The sequence below is a fragment of the Carcharodon carcharias genome, chromosome 14 (assembly GCF_017639515.1).
Source record: "Carcharodon carcharias isolate sCarCar2 chromosome 14, sCarCar2.pri, whole genome shotgun sequence".
NCBI lineage: Eukaryota > Metazoa > Chordata > Chondrichthyes > Lamniformes > Lamnidae > Carcharodon > Carcharodon carcharias.
Window position 1 is genome coordinate 145,102,672 of NC_054480.1, and position 18,555 is coordinate 145,121,226.

At 45.4% G+C, this 18,555-nt stretch overlaps 1 protein-coding gene across 3 annotated transcripts in view; it reads left to right on the plus strand.

Moving 5' to 3' along the window:
• Positions 1–18,555, plus strand: part of LOC121287241 (phospholipid-transporting ATPase IC-like) — a 126,645-nt gene that overhangs the window by 30,049 nt on the left and 78,041 nt on the right. For all 3 annotated transcript variants that reach the window (XM_041204939.1, XM_041204940.1, XM_041204941.1), the window contains exons 4-10: positions 269–382; positions 6,677–6,775; positions 12,387–12,448; positions 13,012–13,084; positions 13,177–13,247; positions 15,739–15,821; positions 16,523–16,681. In XM_041204939.1, the coding sequence (XP_041060873.1) occupies positions 269–382; positions 6,677–6,775; positions 12,387–12,448; positions 13,012–13,084; positions 13,177–13,247; positions 15,739–15,821; positions 16,523–16,681 (661 nt within the window). The remainder of the gene's footprint in view (positions 1–268; positions 383–6,676; positions 6,776–12,386; positions 12,449–13,011; positions 13,085–13,176; positions 13,248–15,738; positions 15,822–16,522; positions 16,682–18,555) is intronic.

Consider the following 18,555-nt stretch of genomic DNA (forward strand, 5'->3'; position numbering starts at 1 on the left):
ATTGCCAGTGGGTTGTAATTCTCAAAGATAGAAACGAAACAAAGGTTACACAGAGATAAGGCAGATTCCTAGAAAGCTGTAAGCTCACTGTTGGAAAGTTACTTTGCCTGACTAATAATAAAGTTCCTCAATATCAAATCAAAAATGGCAGCCAAACTGGGGACTTCGTTCAACAAAGGGTCAAATCAATCACTGTATATATTATGAAAATGCATATTTTTGTTATACCCATTTTGCAGTTGTGATTTTATAATATGTTTATTTCCAGGGCAATGAAATTAAAACTTCTAAATACAACATTATCACATTTCTACCTCGCAATCTGTTTGAACAATTCCAGCGAATTGCTAATTTCTACTACTTGCTTATTTGTATTCTCCAGGTAAGAGCTGTTTGACTTGATCCTTTCTATAGGTTGTATTTTGGCAACATTTCAAGAAGAAATTGGTTGGAACAACAAAGGAATTGTAATCCTTTTGTGAAGTCTCTTTCCTGGAATATAGTTCTGTAACCCAAATTCAATCACAGGATAAGAATGGTGACCAATTAAACACTGAGTAAATCCTTAGATGGTTAGAGATCATTGCTGATGAGGGTCAGGGCCAAAAGCCAATTCTAAAGTTTTGTTCATGTGGAATAGGATGGATATTCTATTGCCTGGACTACCAGTGCTTTGGGGAGGTGGGAAGGCTGGCAAAATGGCGCAGGAAGACGTCAGGAAGTCTGATGTCTTCCCACCACCATGCCATTTTGCCATCGATGGGAATGGTAGCAGACAGCTCACGTGCACGGAACCCAATTTAGCCTCTTTTCCATGGCTGGGGCCTGCCTGCTGGGTAAGAAGACTGTCCCCTGAAACCTAGTGTCTTCCTGGCAGGTTCTGGGGAGGGTTGGGATGGGCAGGGGAAGAGGTGGGATTGGGGGTGTGTGTCTCCTTTTTGGACATTTTTTGGCTCAAGGAGGAGTTCCCTGACAGCAATGACCACCCCCCATCCCACAGCAACAACGCTACCGGTCTTCAGCAACTTTACCAGGTCCTGCCTGACTGGTCCCGACGTCCCCAGACACCATTTACCTGTCTTCGAAGGTACATGACTATCAATGCGCCCTCATTGCCCAGGTGTAGCCCCAGAAGTGACCACTCCGGGCCATCAGCTCTTGTGGGCCATCCGCAATAGGTTGCCACTTGATTGGCTGCCACTGGCAAAATGTGGTCCCAGATCCCACCATCCTCCGAAGCAGAGTTGTCCCCTGCTTTCTGCCCCTACAGTGGGATTTCTGCTGCCTCTGCAGAGTTCCGGCCTACATGCCACCTATGAAGAAATAATGAATAATGGACAATAGACAAGTCAAGTAAAATATATTAGGGTGCAAAGGTAGATTGAGAGAAGTAATGGCTCTCAATTTCCTTGAAATGAATTATGATGCTGTAGCACCTTTAAAAGAGAAACTTGTACCTCCTGGTGGCCCACAGAAGGGATTACACCCAGGGTTTCCTGGGTTCGTTCATTTGAATTCCCATTGGTGCAGGAACACCCATGTAAAATAGTGTAAGGAACTGAACTGAATGGAAACTCATGTGCAGCCTTTAAAAACCATTCAGCCTGAGCCCTTTAGCCCCACAACCTTCCTGTACTGCATGAGGAACCAGCCAGCTGTCACAATCCTAATCCCAGGAGCAACACATTAAGAGATGAAAAAGGCAAACGTGGGTAGCAGGGGAAGCATGGCCATTAGGTAAAAATACGGGGGGTGGGGGGAGATTCTGTGAACTACTGTGTTAAAGTAAACTGTGCATTAATGCTTGATTCATTGAGGATAGGGTCATATGGGAAAGGCTGCACTCAGTGCTGAAATGGTCATTCAGTTGGTAATTGTTGGCACATGGGCAGGTAAAGCCAAAACAGGTTGAGGTGATGTTGTGAGATGGGTAGCAGCTCGGGGGAAATGCCCCTTTAATTGTAAGTGGAGGTGCAGGTATGGCTGCGATGTCAAAGACAGATAGTGACCGACAGACGACAAGCCTCGTGCAGTGGTCGATGCTGCCCTCATCTCCTTTGCTCTATCTTCTGGTGCTTCGTTCCCTACATGTCTACTGGGGGATGTCACACCTGCTGCTGGGAAACCCTGGTTGCATGGAGGAGGTGAGCATTCAAATATCTGCCAGTGGCTTAACTCCGTGAGGAGCAGGTGGAAGCAAGTGCAGGGGGTCAGAATGGCAACAAAGGAAAATTGCCTTAAAAAGTGCTTCCCAGTTGCAGAAATCGGCATTCAAAAATCTCCAGATCCTGCTGTACCAGGCACTCCTCACCTTCTGCTTTGACCAGCTGCTCCTGGCATTGGCTGCACTTCATCAATCTCAGTTTAATCCACTAAAAGCCATTAGCAATTCAAAACTCAGGAAACATGCAGCAGCATGTGTAAATAAGGCTGTGGGGACTCGACAGACAGATTGCAGGGAGGCTCAGGAAGGACAGGGAAACATGGGAGCAGTGTTTTAAAGGCACACATGGATTTGAAATGAGTTTGACCCAATGCTCATTCCTATACTGCTTCGGCACAGCTAAAACACCAAAAACAATAAGGAAATTCACCTGATATTCACATACGAGAGCAGATCAGAGGCTGGGAATTCTGTAGCAACTAACCTCAACTTCCCAAAGCCTGTCCGCCATCCCCAAGGAAAAGTCAAGAATGTGATGCAACACTCTCCACTCATCTGGGTAGGTGCAGCTCCAACAACACTCAAGAAGTTCGATACCATCCACAACAAAGCAGCCTGTTTGACCTGCACCCCATTCACCAGCCTAAATGTTCACTCTCTCCACCACTGACACACTGAGCCTCTAGTGAGCACCATTTACAAGATACAACTTGCCAAAATGTCTTCAATGGCACCTTCCAAACCCGTGTCCTCTTAGAAGGACAAGGGGAGCAGACGCATGGAAGTGCCACCACCTGGAAATTCATTTGCAAGTCTCACAACGTCCTGGAAATATATCGCTGTTCTTTCACTGTCACTGGGTCAAAATGCTGGAACTAACTCCCTAACAGCACTGTGGATGTACCTACACCACATGGACTGCAGCGGTTCAAGAAGGCTGCTCACCACCACCTTCTCGAGGGCAATTAGGGATGGGCAATAAACGCTGGCCCAGTCAGTGACACCTATATCTCACAAATAAATTAGAAAAATGTGATACAGATCTATTTTTTCCCCCACACAGTTGCTTTTCTTATCAAATCGCTGATTGAATGTTTTTAACCGACTGTTAGAGTGACTCAGAATTCAGGAGATAAGCCCCACCCAAGGACTCGAACAGATAATCCAAAATGGCACTTCTTAAAAAAAAACTTTCATTTACATAGCGCCTCTCACAACCACAGGACATCCCAAAGTGCTCTGCAGCCAATGGAATACTTTTGAAGTGTAGTCAATGTAGAAAACAGACCAGCAAGTTTGCACACAGCAAATTCTCACTCACAGCAATGTGAAAATGACCAGACAGCCTGTTTCTGTGATGCAGATTGAGTGATAAATATTGGCCAGGACACCAGGGGTAACTCTCCTGCCCTTCTTCAGAATAGTGCCCTGGGATCTTTTATCTTCACCTGCGAGAGTAGACGGGACCTCGGTTTAATGACTCATTGGAAAGACAGTACAGCACTCTTCAGTACTGCACCAGAGTCTCAGCCTTGGTAATTTGTGGTCAAGACCTTGATATTTTATATTGATCACACTGAAAGGTGCTTTCAGTAGCTTGAGACTAGTTTTCCACATTTACTTTTATTAAATTATATTGCAGGTGATCAATTCCATGTTTTCCTCCTCTTTGTTCCTTTTCTGAAGAGACCCACATGGAATTTTTCTTGGGGCTTCTCCTGATCTCCTGCTGTAACCATGGTGGGAGATCAGCCAAAACTCTCCTTGGCATCTGTGTCTGGATCTTCTGCTGGTCTTTCACTCAAGAATCTTCTGAGGATGTCCCTGGCCACTGACTCTTACTTGAATATAGATCCATATATGGCAGACATCCTCCCAGCCGCCTTCTCCTCCCTGCAACCCCAAGGGGTCAGCTGACACACGATGGGCTGCAATGCCCATGAATTTTTGATGTTTCTATGTATGTTTCTAGACAGTATAGGGTAAATGTTGTGAGACTACTCTCAGCGAGAAGCCTCACTTGACGGAAGAATGGATTGGAGAAGGGGGTGCCAACATCATTGAGCATGAATTACTGTGTTCCTTACTTCCTGGTAATTGCAATATTTCCCTTTAACTAAGGCTAATTGACAATGAAGAGCATAATATTTGACATGATATTGCCAACACATGCAGCATCTAACAGGGGCTACTGCATGGCAGCCAAGAGTGGCAAAGCTGGCCAGTTTCTTTCTTCTGCTATTACAGGTGAGGGACCTCTACCTCTTCAACTGCTGCCCTGACTTAAATCAGCTAATCTAGCAGATTGAAACTGAGACCTTCTTATATCAGGTAGAACCTATACCCACCAAGACACTGCAGAACTCTTGGACTGGAGTTTACAGCTCACCCGTCGGGCATGTTTTCAATGGGCGGAGGAGGCACACAGAATATGATGGGTGGGTAGCCCACCATGTTCCCACTCACCCCCAGCCCAGTACCCATAATACAGGGGGTGGGTGAAGTGGGTAAGGTGCCCACTAGCCTGCCCACTATTGAGGCCTATTGAAGCCCATAAGTGGCCAGTTAAGGACATCAATCCACCTCCAATGCTATAATATGCTGGGCAATGGAAGGCAGGTGAGAGTGGGAAGACCATTTTATTTCACCAAGGTTGGTGAAAGGGTGGGAAGAAAGTCGGCGGTTGCTGGTACATCTTTTGGGGGCACATCTGGGGCATGCCTTTCTAAGAATGTACCCCATTTTGCCCCTCATTGTCTGGCCTCCAAAACCTCTCCACCCCACACACCCCTCCCTAGGGTGCCTGATCTGTCCCTGCCCAAAGAGGCCCGACATACCTATTTCCAAGCTCCATTCTGTCTGTAATATTCGTGTTCTTGCTGTGCTCACACAGAATATTTAGAATCTGCTAAGGTAAGGAAAAATTCACTTTATTGAGAAACATCTTGGAGTGATTCCAACTTGCCATGAAGTCTATAAGAGACAGCAAGGTCATAAGACATTGCATCACTTACTGTAATAATGCATACTATCTTATTAGCATATCACACTGTTCTAATTAACCCCTTAAAGTACACTGTCTTCTTCAGGGGGACTTCTTGCAGTTCTAGCAGTGCCCACTATTGATTTCTGGAGCTGTACTGCGAGAGCGACTGGCCAATCAGATTGGCCAGCAGCTCTTGAGGGCGGGACTTCCTTCCACTGAGTGGCAGAAGTCCCACTCTCTGTGGGGCAGCCTTTTTTTAAAAGTCAGCTCGCAACCAACTTTTCTAATGCAAGCATGAGCGATACGCCCCTCCGCACCCCTGTACAATTTGGCCACTTGTAATTTTTTAAGGCAATAAACAATAGTCAGTTCAGGGTGGTTGGGGGGGGTGGGGGGGGTGCGGTGGTGGTGGGGCACTGGCGGATGTTCTCAGTGGAATAACTTGTGTATTGTAATTTGCTAAAGTAATCATGACTTGTGTTATGACCCTGGACCACACCCCTAAATGATTCAGTTGGGGACCAATAACTTTTTATTTAGATTAGACAAAGTTTGAGATTCAAGACACTTGCTAAGAGAAGAAAACCACCAATTATCTCCAAATATTGCTCTAGCTCAGGTGGCCAGAATGACGGTCCACCTCTCAGGGTTTCAGTCTCGTCTCCTGAGGCTCTGTTGCTCTGGATTCCTGTGTCTGTGCTCAACATCAACTCACAAGCACAACTTCAACTCATTGGCCAGGCCAAGCAGAATACTATTGCTCCAAGAGGTGACTTTACCCCAACGGCCCACAGCATAGAGTCATCAACCTTCTGCTGCCTTCTTAGATCTTCAGGATTTCTCCCAAGTCCGCATTATTTAAAGTCTGCCAACGGTGGCCCTTTTTTTCTGCTTGGAGCCTCTTTCACTGCTCCTCTCTCTTTTCTTCTTAACTGGGGCCTCTCCCTCTCCCCTGTCTGGGACTCTTCCTTGGCACCCCTCCCTGTCCCCTCTCCCTGTCCGTTGTTTGGGACTCTTCACGATTATGTTGCCCTGCTCCCTGGTCACATGATCAGAGTTTTTGCACCATTTCTATTATACGCAGGCACACTGGGCCCAAGCTTGACCTATAGAACGACAAAATGCTGGATTGCGCATGTGTCACCCGCTCCCAATCCGTGCATGTGCAAAACCCTCGATGCCTGCCGGGACTTGGAGTTCCCGGTCTCCTACCTCAGCAAGAAGGTAAGTCGGATCTCATATCACTTGCCTATCAGAGGGGAGTTGTAATCTTCCCTTATGGAATGGGCCAGAGAAACCAATATTTTCTGCTGTACATCCTGTACAGAATGAAATGTGTGGCAGTGAAAATTAATTTGAGTTATCCCGAAAGTCTGAGAATTTTTGGTTCCAATTTCAGTGCTGCTCCATATAAATCCTGTTGGATGAGAGAGAAATTGGGACACAAACCCAAAGATTTATCAGGAATCTGTTGCCAGATTTGAAAATACCTTCCTTCTCATTTGAATGTTCTTTCTAATGTTTAGGCTATCCCTGCTATTGCTACTTTGCCTTGGTATACAACGCTGATTCCACTCACCTTTGTTCTGGGAATAACAGCAATTAAGGATATCATTGATGACGTTGTGAGTACTTCTCCATCTGTTATCGGCTAACAACAATTACATTGTACCTTGAATGTAGTAAAATGTCTCAAAGGCCTTCGTAGGAGCGTTATCAGACAATAATTAACACAGAGCCAAAGGGGATATTAGGCTGGGTGACAAAACCCTTAGCCAAGGTTTTAACCCAATATGCAACCATATGGTTAATAGGAGGACCAATAGCTTCAATAACCAAGTTCTGGGCTTTATCAAGAGATATGTTTTCAAATCCCAATCTTGGCTCCAAAGTAAGCTCCCCCAGCTTAGGCTGTATAATCCTTGGACAGGAACATAGATGAACTTACTGAATATTACAGTTGTTACTCATCTATTATAAGAAATCCTGCACCATAAATAGTGCCAAGTATTAAGTTCCAATTTATTATATGGTTTGTGTTAAATATGATATGTTATAAACCCATGATCTTGGTCAAGAAATTGAATCTTCAACATTCCCCAGCTGTTATTGCTTGGGCGGAATTTAATGTCTTCCTCCAGTGCTCCCCCGGTGGTGCTGGCGACAGTGTGCTGGGCTCTGATTGGCCGGCAGCTCTCACGGGGTGGGATTTCCGCCTCCTTTGTTCTTTGATTCTGGGGAAGGCCTGCTGTTGGTCACTTACTTAACACGGCAGGCTTCCCCCAAAGGAGGCAACCTGGGGTTCTCGCCAGCTCTCCAACCAGTGGCAAGATCCCTGTCACCTGGATTAATTTCTGCCCTCTGGGACTATTTTCTGATAATTGTTAGGATTTTGTTACTACTATTTCTGTTTAAAAACATCGACATGAAAACAGCCCATCCTTAGCCCCTTTGCACTTCTGTCTCTGAATCCAGTCTTTTCTCTACCTCCCGCTTCTCCATATGTTGCACTGAAAATATTTGGTCCTCAGTTTTACTGCATTCAGTTACTTCACCAATAGCTGTCAGAAGGGCCCATCCAGACTGATTTTGCTTTGATCCCTGAACTTCCACTTTCAAAAACAGATCTCAGTGCTAGAGGCTTCTGTTTAAAATGGAAACAAATATGGTGAAAGGGGAACACTAGTTAGCTTCACGGCTTCAATGTCCTCTTACAGACGCTCCACAACATTTACAATAGGGTCTGCCAAAGTCCTGTAATGACTCCATTTACACACAAGAGGCTGTACTTTTTTTTTTGTTAATCCATATACTGGCATTGTAACAATGAAACCCCTTGTTATGTGAATTAGCTATCTTAAACATGCCCATGCCTCTGTGTGTATTTCTCTCATCTTTCAAAAGTGGACTGTTGGTTCTTCTGGACAGGCAATTATAAACCGACAGGCTGATTTATTTTCCAAATAAAATCTGAATGAGCAGAATTTGCAGTGAATTCTGCGTAACATAGACAATAATATGGTGTACCACACTGTCCTCATTAGAGGGCTGCTGACTCTTTCCTTATTAGTAATTACACTGAAATGAGCCTGCACTAATATCAGGGAGAGTATTCTCATTCCTTGTGGTTGATGTCCTTACTAGGTTTATCTGACTGTCCCGTGTCCTTTCTTTGCTGCAAAGGAAGTCTAAAGGTTGAACTCTGACCCTTCCTCAGAGCTCTGTGCCTGTGTTTAGCCAATGGAAGTGTTAGCCCAACTGACTACTGCCCTCCACCTGGTATCCTGAGACAGGGGAGTCCTAAATATTCCTTGTAGTGCCTGGGAGAGTACTCCTGTTCCTGCTTGTAATGTCACAGCCAACAGTAGTAAGTCTGAGGATTGGGAATGTTTTAGAAACCAGCAGAGGGCCACCAAAAAGATGACATAAAGGAAAAAAATAGAATATGAGTGTAAACAAGCCAGGAATATAAAAACAGATTGTAAGAGCTTTTCCAATTGTGTAACTAGGAAGAGAGGAATTAAAGTAAAAGTTGGCCCCTTAGAAGCAGAGACAGGAGAAGTTATCATGGGAAATGAGGAAAAGGCAGAGACATTGAAGAAATATTTTGTCTGTCTTCACAGTAGAAGCCACAAGTTACATACCAGAAATAGAGAGTAACCTAGGGGCTAATAAGACTGAGGAAACTAAGGTAGTTAATTTCAGCAGAGAAAAAGTAGAGAACTGAAGGGACTAAAATCTGACAAATCCCCAGGACCTGATGGCTTACATCCTAGAGTTCCAAAAGAGATAGCTGCAGAGATAGTGGATGTGCTGGCTATGATTTCTCAAAACTCCCTAGATTCTGGAACAATCCTTGTAGTTTAGAAGTTAGCAAATATAATACCGCTACTCAGGAAAGGAGAGAGAGAACAGGGAACTACCAGCCAGGTAGCCTGACATCAACCATGGGGAAAGTGCTGGAACCTATTATTAAGGAAGTCCTAACAATGTACTTAGGAAAGCATTACATGATTTGAACAAGTCAACAAGGTTTTTCAAAAGGGAAATCCTGTTTGACAAATTTATTAGAGTTTTTTTGAGGATGTAGCTAGTAGGGTAGATAAAGGAAAAATCATAGATGTAGTATTCTTGGGTTTCCAAAAGGCATTCATAAGGTGCCACGCAAGACATTAATACACACAACATAAGGACTCATGGAGTGATAGATAGAAGTTTGACTAACGGACAGGTAGCAGAGAGTAGGGATGAATGAGTCATTGTCCAGTTGGCAGGCTGTGACTAGTTGAGTGCCGCAAGGATCAGTACTGGGCCCTCGGCTATTTACGATCTATATTAATGACTTGGATGAAGAGACAAAGAGTAATGTATCTAAGTTTGCTGATACAAAGCCAGGAGGGAATGCAAGCTGTGAGGAGGACACAAAGAGGCTGTGAAGAAATATAGACAAGTGAAGTGTGTGGTCAACAAGATGGCAGATGGAGTATAATGTGGGGAATTGTGTCGTTATTCAACTTGATTATAAGAATAGAAAAGCAGAATATTTTTTCAAAGGTGTGAAACTTGTAAATGTTGATGTTCAGAGGGAGTTGGGTGTACTTGTACAAGGAACATGATAAGTTAGCATCCAGCTAATTACAGCAAGCAATTAGGAAAGCGACTGGCATTCTGGCCTTAATTGCAAGGGGATTGGTGAACAAGAATAAAGAAATCTTGCTACAATTGTACGGAGTTTTGGTGAGACCACATCTAGAATATGTGTGCGCTTTTGGCCTCCATATTTAAGGAAGGATATACTTGCATTGGAGTCAGTACAGCAAAAGTTCACTAGATTAGTCCCTGGGATGAAGAGGTTGTCCTATGATGATAGGCTGAGTAAATTGAGTCTATATTTTTTGGAGTTTAGAAGAATGTGAGGTGATCTCATTGAAACGTTCAAGTTAGGAAGGGGCTTGACAGTGTAGAGATGGCAGAGACGTTGAAGAAGTATTTTGTGTCTTCACAGTAGAAGCCACAAGTTACATACCAGAAATAGAGAGTAACCTAGGGGCTAATAAGACTGAGGAAATGAAGGTAGTTAATTTCAGCAGAGAAAAAGTGGAGAACTGAAGGGACTAAAATCTGACAAATCCCCAGGACCTGGTCCTAGAGTTCCAAAGGAGATAGCTGCAGAGATAGTGGATGTGCTGGCTATGAGTTCTCAAAATTCCCTAGATTTCCTAGACTGAGACTTTGTTGCCTTTGGCTGGGGAATCTAGAACAAGGGGGCACATTTCAGGATAAGGCTCTGATCATTTAGTACTGAGGTGAGGAAAAATTTCTTCCTTCAAAAGGCTGGATTTCTTCAGAATTCTCTACCCCAGATGCACCATCATTGGATATGTTCACACTAAGACAGATGGATTTTTGGTCTCCCAGTGAATCAAGGGATATAGGAAGTGGGTGGGATAATGGTCAGCCATGATCATATTGAATAGTGGAGCAAGCTCGATGGGCTGTATGGTCTTCTCCTTCTCCCATTTCTTATGTTCCTATGCTGTCCAGATAAGCCCATGCCAGACAATTTAGAACTTTGACAATGTCTGAAATGAAAAATTTGGCTGATTAACAAAGATTTTGCAACCTGTTCAGTGATACTCTTTAGAGATTGCAATATACCTCAAGCTTTACTCAAAATGTCTGCTTGTTCTTTGAGTATTTGGTGTTTAGTTACATTTATTCCATTTCTGATACTAGATGGTTTTATATACCATTTTACATATCATTGGATAGCCTTATAACTATCTCTTACAGAGGCAATGGCTTATGATTAGCATTCTGCATATAACATGTATAATTTTAAAAAGTAGATTTCTATAAATGGGCAAACATAATACTGGAAAAGTAGGCGTCACATTTAAACAGACTTTTTGTTTCTTTCATGGGTTGTGCGCATTGCTGGCAAGGCCAGCATTTGTTGCCTAACCCTAATTGCCCTTGAACTAAGTAGCTAACTGGGCCATTTCAGTTAAGAGACCTGCATTGGTGTGGGTCTGGAGTCACATCTAGGCCAGACCAGGCAAAGATGTCAGATTTCCTTCCCTCAAGGGCATTAGTTTTAACAGCATCTCTACCAGGTTTCAAACCAAGGAGCTTTCATGAGGTAAACACGATAACCACTAGACTACAGAAACAGTGCCCCTCCAGGGCATTGGTGAACAAGGTGGGTTTTTATGACAATCAAGGATAGTTTCATGGTCACCATTACTGAGGCTAGCTTTATATGCCAGATTTATTAACTGAATTTAAATTCTATTAGATGCTATGGTGGGAATTCGGGATTTGGACCCACAACCCCAGAGCATTAGCTGGGTTTAGCTCTGGATTTCTAGTCCAGCAACATTACCACTATGTTACTGTCTTGCCACTGGTTTGGTTATATTTTCAAAAAGGAGGAGGGTAATGCTGAAAAATGTAAATTATTTTGGTCATACCATCTTCTTGGAACCAACCTGCTAGACAAAGAATATATTTGAAATACTCATCCTATAGAACATAGGATTTAAAGCACAGAAGGACGTCAGTTGGGCCATCATGTCAAAGGACTACATCAAGAGGAAAGAAGTGTGGCCTGGATAAAAGCAGAAGCTTTTGTTGGTAGATTGGCTCCTTTTGCAGGATCAGTTATGTCCAGCTTGTGGGTGGGTGGTATTAATTCCACACCCCCACCCCAATTCACTTTGAGATCCCCTCTGGTCCTGCTTTGATTTATTTTGAAATAATATTCTGAGTTTATTTTAGTCAAGCCATATAAAATTTCATTCAGCACAATGAGATCCCTCCACAGCTTTCTCCTTTATTGATTGTAGAGCTTTGGGCTTCTGCAGCCTTTCATCATTGCTTATTTCCTTTACACATGCAATCGTTCATGCTGCTTTGTGTGATACACATTAACTTGTCACAGATAACATGTTGCTTATAATTACATTCACATGATGGACCTACACTTACTGAAATACATTAGGAATGCACTGGGACCTTCCAGTGTTTCAATTAGATGTGCTATTTATTTAATCAACACAAATAATATTTGTAACTTGGCAGATGTGTATATATTCCTTTAACAGACAATAAAACTTTTTTGTTTTGACTTATTATTGACAATTTATTAAATTTGTAATGATTTACAGTATAAAGACAAATGTCATTGGCAGGGTGAAGTAGAGTTGCTCAATTTTTTGGCTCTGTGTTTGTTAGGTACGTCACAAGAGTGACAGGGAGATCAACAACAGACCATGTGATGTTCTTTTTGGGAAAAGGTAAGCAGCCAAACAGCACGCCCATCATCCCCTGACACAATATAGTGAGTATCAAGAGCTAGCATTTAACACACCATTGCATTTTATGTGGTGTCAGCCTTGACTAAGTGTTAGCACTCTCACCTCTGAGTCAGGAGGTTCGAGGTTCCAGTCCCTCTCCTGAGAATGGAGCACATAATCTTTTCTGACACTTCAGTGTGGTACTGAGGGTGTATTGCATTGTTAGAGATGCTCTAGGATGAATTATTAAACCGAACTCCAGCTTGCCCTCCCAGGTGAATGTAAAAGATTCCATGGCACTATTTGAAGAAAAGCAGACAAGTTCTTTAGGTGTCCAGGTCAATATTAATGTATCCAGCAGCATCACTGAAAACAGATTGCCTGGGCCTGTATCCGATTGCTGTTTGAGGGACCTTGCTGCATGAAATCTGGCTGCCAAGACTACCTATATTGCAACAGTGACAAATTCAGAAGTATTTCCTTGGTTATGAAGGATTTTGAGATGCCCTAAAGTCATGAAAGGCATGATATAAATGGAAATGATTTACCTATTCCTTTTATAGCTTCATGATTGCAAAATGGAAAGAACTCCAAGTAGGTGATGTGGTTTGTCTGAAGAAGGATGACTTTGTTCCGGTGAGTTATCTTTCAAAGATATCCATTATTAATTCTCCACAGCTATAGTGCTTAAGTATCTCAAACAGTATTCATTTTTGTGGTTCTCCTAGGCTGACCTCTTCTTGCTGTCTAGTTCGGAGCCAAATAGCCTGTGTTATGTTGAAACAGCTGAGATCGATGGGTAAGGTTTCTACATTTGCTGATTGTTATTTACATGTAATTGTCCTGCATTTGTTGTGTTCAGGAATTATGGAATTCTGCTTCCTATCCTGACAGTGGTATTGCTACAGGGAACATTCCCAGTGTACAGCTAAATCATTAATGACATTAAGTTGGTTTCAGTTTCTTAGCTACCTTTGTCTTTGGTCAGTGGTGTGTCTGGCACATTCAGAAACCCATGCATCACCATGCATAAGAGCCTCCAATTCGAGCTGCTGAGAAACCTGCTCAATATGAATAGCACCCGCTTGTCCCAGGAACACAACTTACTTACTTAAGTCACGGCGACTAATAATATTTTGGGCAGTAGAAGACCATTGGTCCAGCTTGCCGATCTTTCCCAACCAGCCACAAGTTTCTTTACTGTACTTTGGGACAATTAGCTCAATATCCTATTTCCTCCAGACCTGTCCAAACTCTGGTAATTTTTTCCACAATTCTATTACCTTCTTATTATAAAAGTTGTTACCTAATCGTGCTATTTTCTTTTAACACTCTTCATTTTATGATTTGAGGAGCGATTTCTTTGCTGAAACATTCCACTTCTCAGCAATGATACCCATTGCCTAGATGGATGCAGACTATTTTGGCCATTTGCATAAATGTGTACGGTGCATTTAGGGTTAACTTTGAAGATTTGATCATTTCAATGCAGAGCTTCTTGTGAAAGGAACAGATATCAGTTATTCAAGTGCTAAGGTCAGCATGTCTAGTTTACAACCCATATAAATTGAGGGAAAATTACAACGGTTACAAATGGAACACACTCACCTCTGCGTCTGAGTTCCCAATATGTGACCCGGTCATAGGAAGCTCTTGAGTGATAAGTAATGACACTTCCTGCACTGTGCAACCAAAGAGAACTGTTAGACTGCCTTCTGCCTATTCTTTTCTCCAGACTCTCCCATTCCATACCCAGCCTTTCATACTAACATAGGAATTAGGAACATAGAGTAGTTTTACGCATGGATTGAGGGTTGGCTAACTAATAGAAGACAGAGAGTTGGGATAAATGGGGTATTTTCAGGATGGCAACGTGTAACTAGTGGAGTGCCACAGGGATCAGTGCTGGGGCCACAATTATTTACAATATATATTAATGACTTAGATGAGGGAAATGAATGTACTATCACCAAGTTTGCAGATGACACAACAATAGGTGGGAAGGCAAGTGGTTAGGATGACATAGAGAGTCTACAGAGGGATATAGACAGGTTAATTGAGTAGGCAAAAACTTGGCAGATGGAATGGGAAATGTGAGGTTCTGCACTTTGGCAGGAAGAATAGAAGAGCTGAATATTATTTAAATGGAGAAAGACTGCAGAAAGCTGCAGCACAGAGGGATTTGGGGGTCCTCATGCATGAATCCCAAAAAGCTAACATACAAGTTCAGCAGGTAATAGGGAAGGCAAATGGAATGTTGGCCTTTAGATCAAATGGAATGGAGTATAGAAATAGGGAAGTCTCGCTAAAACTATATAAGGCGCTAGTTAGACCACATCTAGAATACTGTGAACAGTTTTAGCCCCCTTATCTAAGGGAAGATATGCTGCCATTGTAGGCAGTTCAGAGAAGGTTCACTAGGTTGATACCGGATATGGGGGGATATTCTTATGAGGAGAGGCTGAGTAGGTTGGGCCTGTACTCATTGGAGTTTAGAAGAATGAGAGGTGATCTTATTGAAACATATAAGATTCTTAGGGGGCTTGACAGGGTAGATGCTGAGAGGTTGTTTTCACTTGTGGGAGAGTCTAGGATCAGAGGGCATAATCTCAGAGTAAGGGGTTGCCTATTTAAGACAGAGATGAGGAGGAGTTTCTTCTCTCAAAGGATAGTGAATCTGTGGAATTCTTTACCACAGAGGGATGTAGAGGCTGGGTCATTAAGTATATTCAAGGCTGAGATAGACATGTTTTTAATCAGTCAGGGAACCAAGGGTTATGGGGAAAAGACAGGAAAGTGGATTGAGGATTATCAGATCAGCCATGATCTCACTGAATGGCAGAGCAGACTCGATGGGCCAAATGACCTACTTCTACTCGTATGTCTATGGTCTCATGGAGCAGGAGTCGGCTGCTAGGCCCCTCGAGCCTACTCCTCCATTCAATAAGATCATGGCTGATCTGAATGTAATCTCAAACCCACATTTCTGCCTACCCCCGATAACCTATCGCCCCCTTGTTAATCAAATCGAGCGAGCTCTGTCTTATCAAAGGCTCTGCTTCCACCGCTATAGTGAATAACTGTGACATCTCTCCATCTACTTTTATTCCAACTCTTTGAGTAAAAATATCATAGTGCCTGGAATATCTGTTGATGTCATCAAATCTCTCCAATGACAAGGCCTATCAGTGGCACTAGGTTTTCATCAATTTGTGCAGCCTGACAGCATTCATTGAAATATCGACTGATCAATTAAACAGCTTTATAATAGAAAACTATTTTGCTTTCAGTGAAACCAACCTTAAGTACAGACAAGCACTGAGTGTCACACACAATGAGGTGAACACCTTGGACCAACTAGCACAGTTTAATGGTGAGTGTTAACCACGGCTGCAGAACCATCGCCCGAGTTTGACTGGTTTGGAAAGTTTTCAACAGAACACGGTCTGCAGAAGAACAGGATTGATGGACTTGGAGGGTCTTTCCTCGTTCCATAAATTCTCAATTTATAACCTCCTATTTAACCATAAGCATTGCCTTGTGTTGCAGAGGATAAACTGATGTTGATTTGGGAATGATAAGGAACGTACTGTATTACATCTGCAAACCCAAAGTTCCCTAATGTTTAAATCTTGAACCAAAATATTAAACAAAATGGGTGAAATTTTAAATTAAAATCTCTGTTAACCTGTAAGATCTTGGACTACGGATGCTTGTCTAGGGGGCCTATCTATTTTGAAGTCATGTTATCCTAAGGTTTCTATAAACCAGTAGGTGGGGCCCTGGGAGCAGCACTGTGCCGATGAAAATCAGGTGCCAGCCCTTATGTGTCTGATTCTCCAGTTGCCCAATTTTATGAGTTACGATTTTGAGGGTAATGGAAGCTAAACCCACATTTAAATAACTAAATAATTTAAATTCAATCTCACACTAAATTTCTAAATTTTGGGGGAAGCTCTGCCTGGGTGGACCTTACTTCTGTGTCCGTGGCTCCTCAATAGGCTGGGCCTGCTTTCTTAAAACGAGGTGCTTCATTACCACCAGCCTTTAAATAAATGCAAATTGTCTCCACAGGTACAGTAATCTGTGAAAAGCCAAATTGTGACCTGCACTCATTTACAGGCACACTATTTTGGAAAGAACAGGAATTCTCACTTGACAATGAGCAAATATTACTCCGGGGTTGTAGAATACGGAATACGGAGAAGTGCTATGGATTGGTTTTATTTGCAGGTAAGTGGAACAATGCGTGATGATGTGTTGCAATCAGAATATGGGTCTTCCAATCGGACACAACGACCATGGTTTTCCGGTCCTCGGGTGGGTTACTGGGGCGAGCGGGAGCGGCCGTGAATCGGACTGCGGCCTGTGATTGGTCTGGGCCGCGACCATTATTTCATGGTGGCTGGCCAATTAGCAGCCATTGTGAATCGTGCACTGTGTGTGGGGGCTGGGAGGGGTGGGAGTGGTGGGAGAGGGGCGAGTGCGGAACTTCGCAAATGCGTGCGAGTGCGTTCAATAAAAACTCCCCGAGGCACAGAGCTCCCTGAGGGAAAAAACCCCCCGAGGGACAGAACCCCCCGAGGGACAGAGCTCCCTGAGGGACAGAGCTCCCTGAGGGAAAAAACCCCCCGAGGGACAGAGCTCCCTGAGGGACAGAACCCCCCGAGGGACAGAGCCCCCCGAGGGACAGAGCCCCCCGAGGGACAGAACCCCCCGAGGGACAGAGCTCCCCGAGGGACAGAGCCCCCCGAGGGAAAAAACCCCCCGAGGGACAGAGCTCCCTGAGGGACAGAACCCCCCGAGGGACAGAGCTCCCCGAGGGACAGAGCCCCCCGAGGGACAGAGCTCCCCGAGGGACAGAGCTCCCTGAGGGACAGAGCTCCCCGAGGGACAGAGCCCCCCGAGGGACAGAGCTCCCCGAGGGACAGAGCCCCCCGAGGGACAGAGCTCCCCGAGGGACAGAGCCCCCCGAGGGACAGAGCCCCCCGAGGGACAGAGCCCCCCGAGGGACAGAGCCCCCCGAGGGACAGAGCCCCCCGAGGGACAGAGCTCCCTGAGGGACAGAGCTCCCCGAGGGACAGAGCCCCCCGAGGGACAGAGCCCCCCGAGGGACAGAGCCCCCCGAGGGACAGAGCTCCCTGAGGGACAGAACCCCCCGAGGGACAGAGCTCCCCGAGGGACAGAGCTCCCTGAGGGACAGAACCCCCCGAGGGACAGAGCCCCCCGAGGGACAGAACCCCCCGAGGGACAGAGCTCCCCGAGGGACAGAACCCCCCGAGGGACAGAGCTCCCCGAGGGACAGAGCCCCCCGAGGGACAGAGCTCCCCGAGGGACAGAGCCCCCCGAGGGACAGAAACCCCCCCGAGGGACAGAACCCCCTGAGGGACAGAGCTCCCCGAGGGACAGAGCTCCCCGAGGGACAGAGCTCCCCGAGGGACAGAACCCCCTGAGGGACAGAAACCCCCCCGAGGGACAGAGCCCCCCGAGGGACAGAGCCCCCCGAGGGACAGAACCCCCCGAGGGACAGAGCTCCCCGAGGGACAGAGCTCCCCGAGGGACAGAGCCCCCCGAGGGACAGAACTCCCCGAGGGACAGAGCTCCCCGAGGGACAGAGCTCCCCGAGGGACAGAGCTCCCCGAGGGACAGAACCCCCTGAGGGACAGAAACCCCCCCGAGGGACAGAGCCCCCCGAGGGACAGAGCTCCCCGAGGGACAGAGCCCCCCGAGGGACAGAACCCCCCGACGGACAGAGCTCCCTGAGGGAAAAAACCCCCCGAGGGACAGAGCCCCCGAGGGACAGAGCTCCCCGAGGCACAGAGCTCCCTGAGGGAAAAAACCCCCCGAGGGACAGAGCTCCCCGAGGGACAGAGCCCCCCGAGGGACAGAACCCCCCGAGGGACAGAGCTCCCCGAGGGACAGAGCCCCCCGAGGGAAAAAACCCCCCGAGGGACAGAGCTCCCCGAGGGACAGAGCCCCCCGAGGGACAGAACCCCCCGAGGGACAGAGCCCCCCGAGGGACAGAGCCCCCCGAGGGACAGAGCCCCCCGAGGGACAGAGCCCCCCGAGGGACAGAACCCCCTGAGGGACAGAGCTCCCCGAGGGAC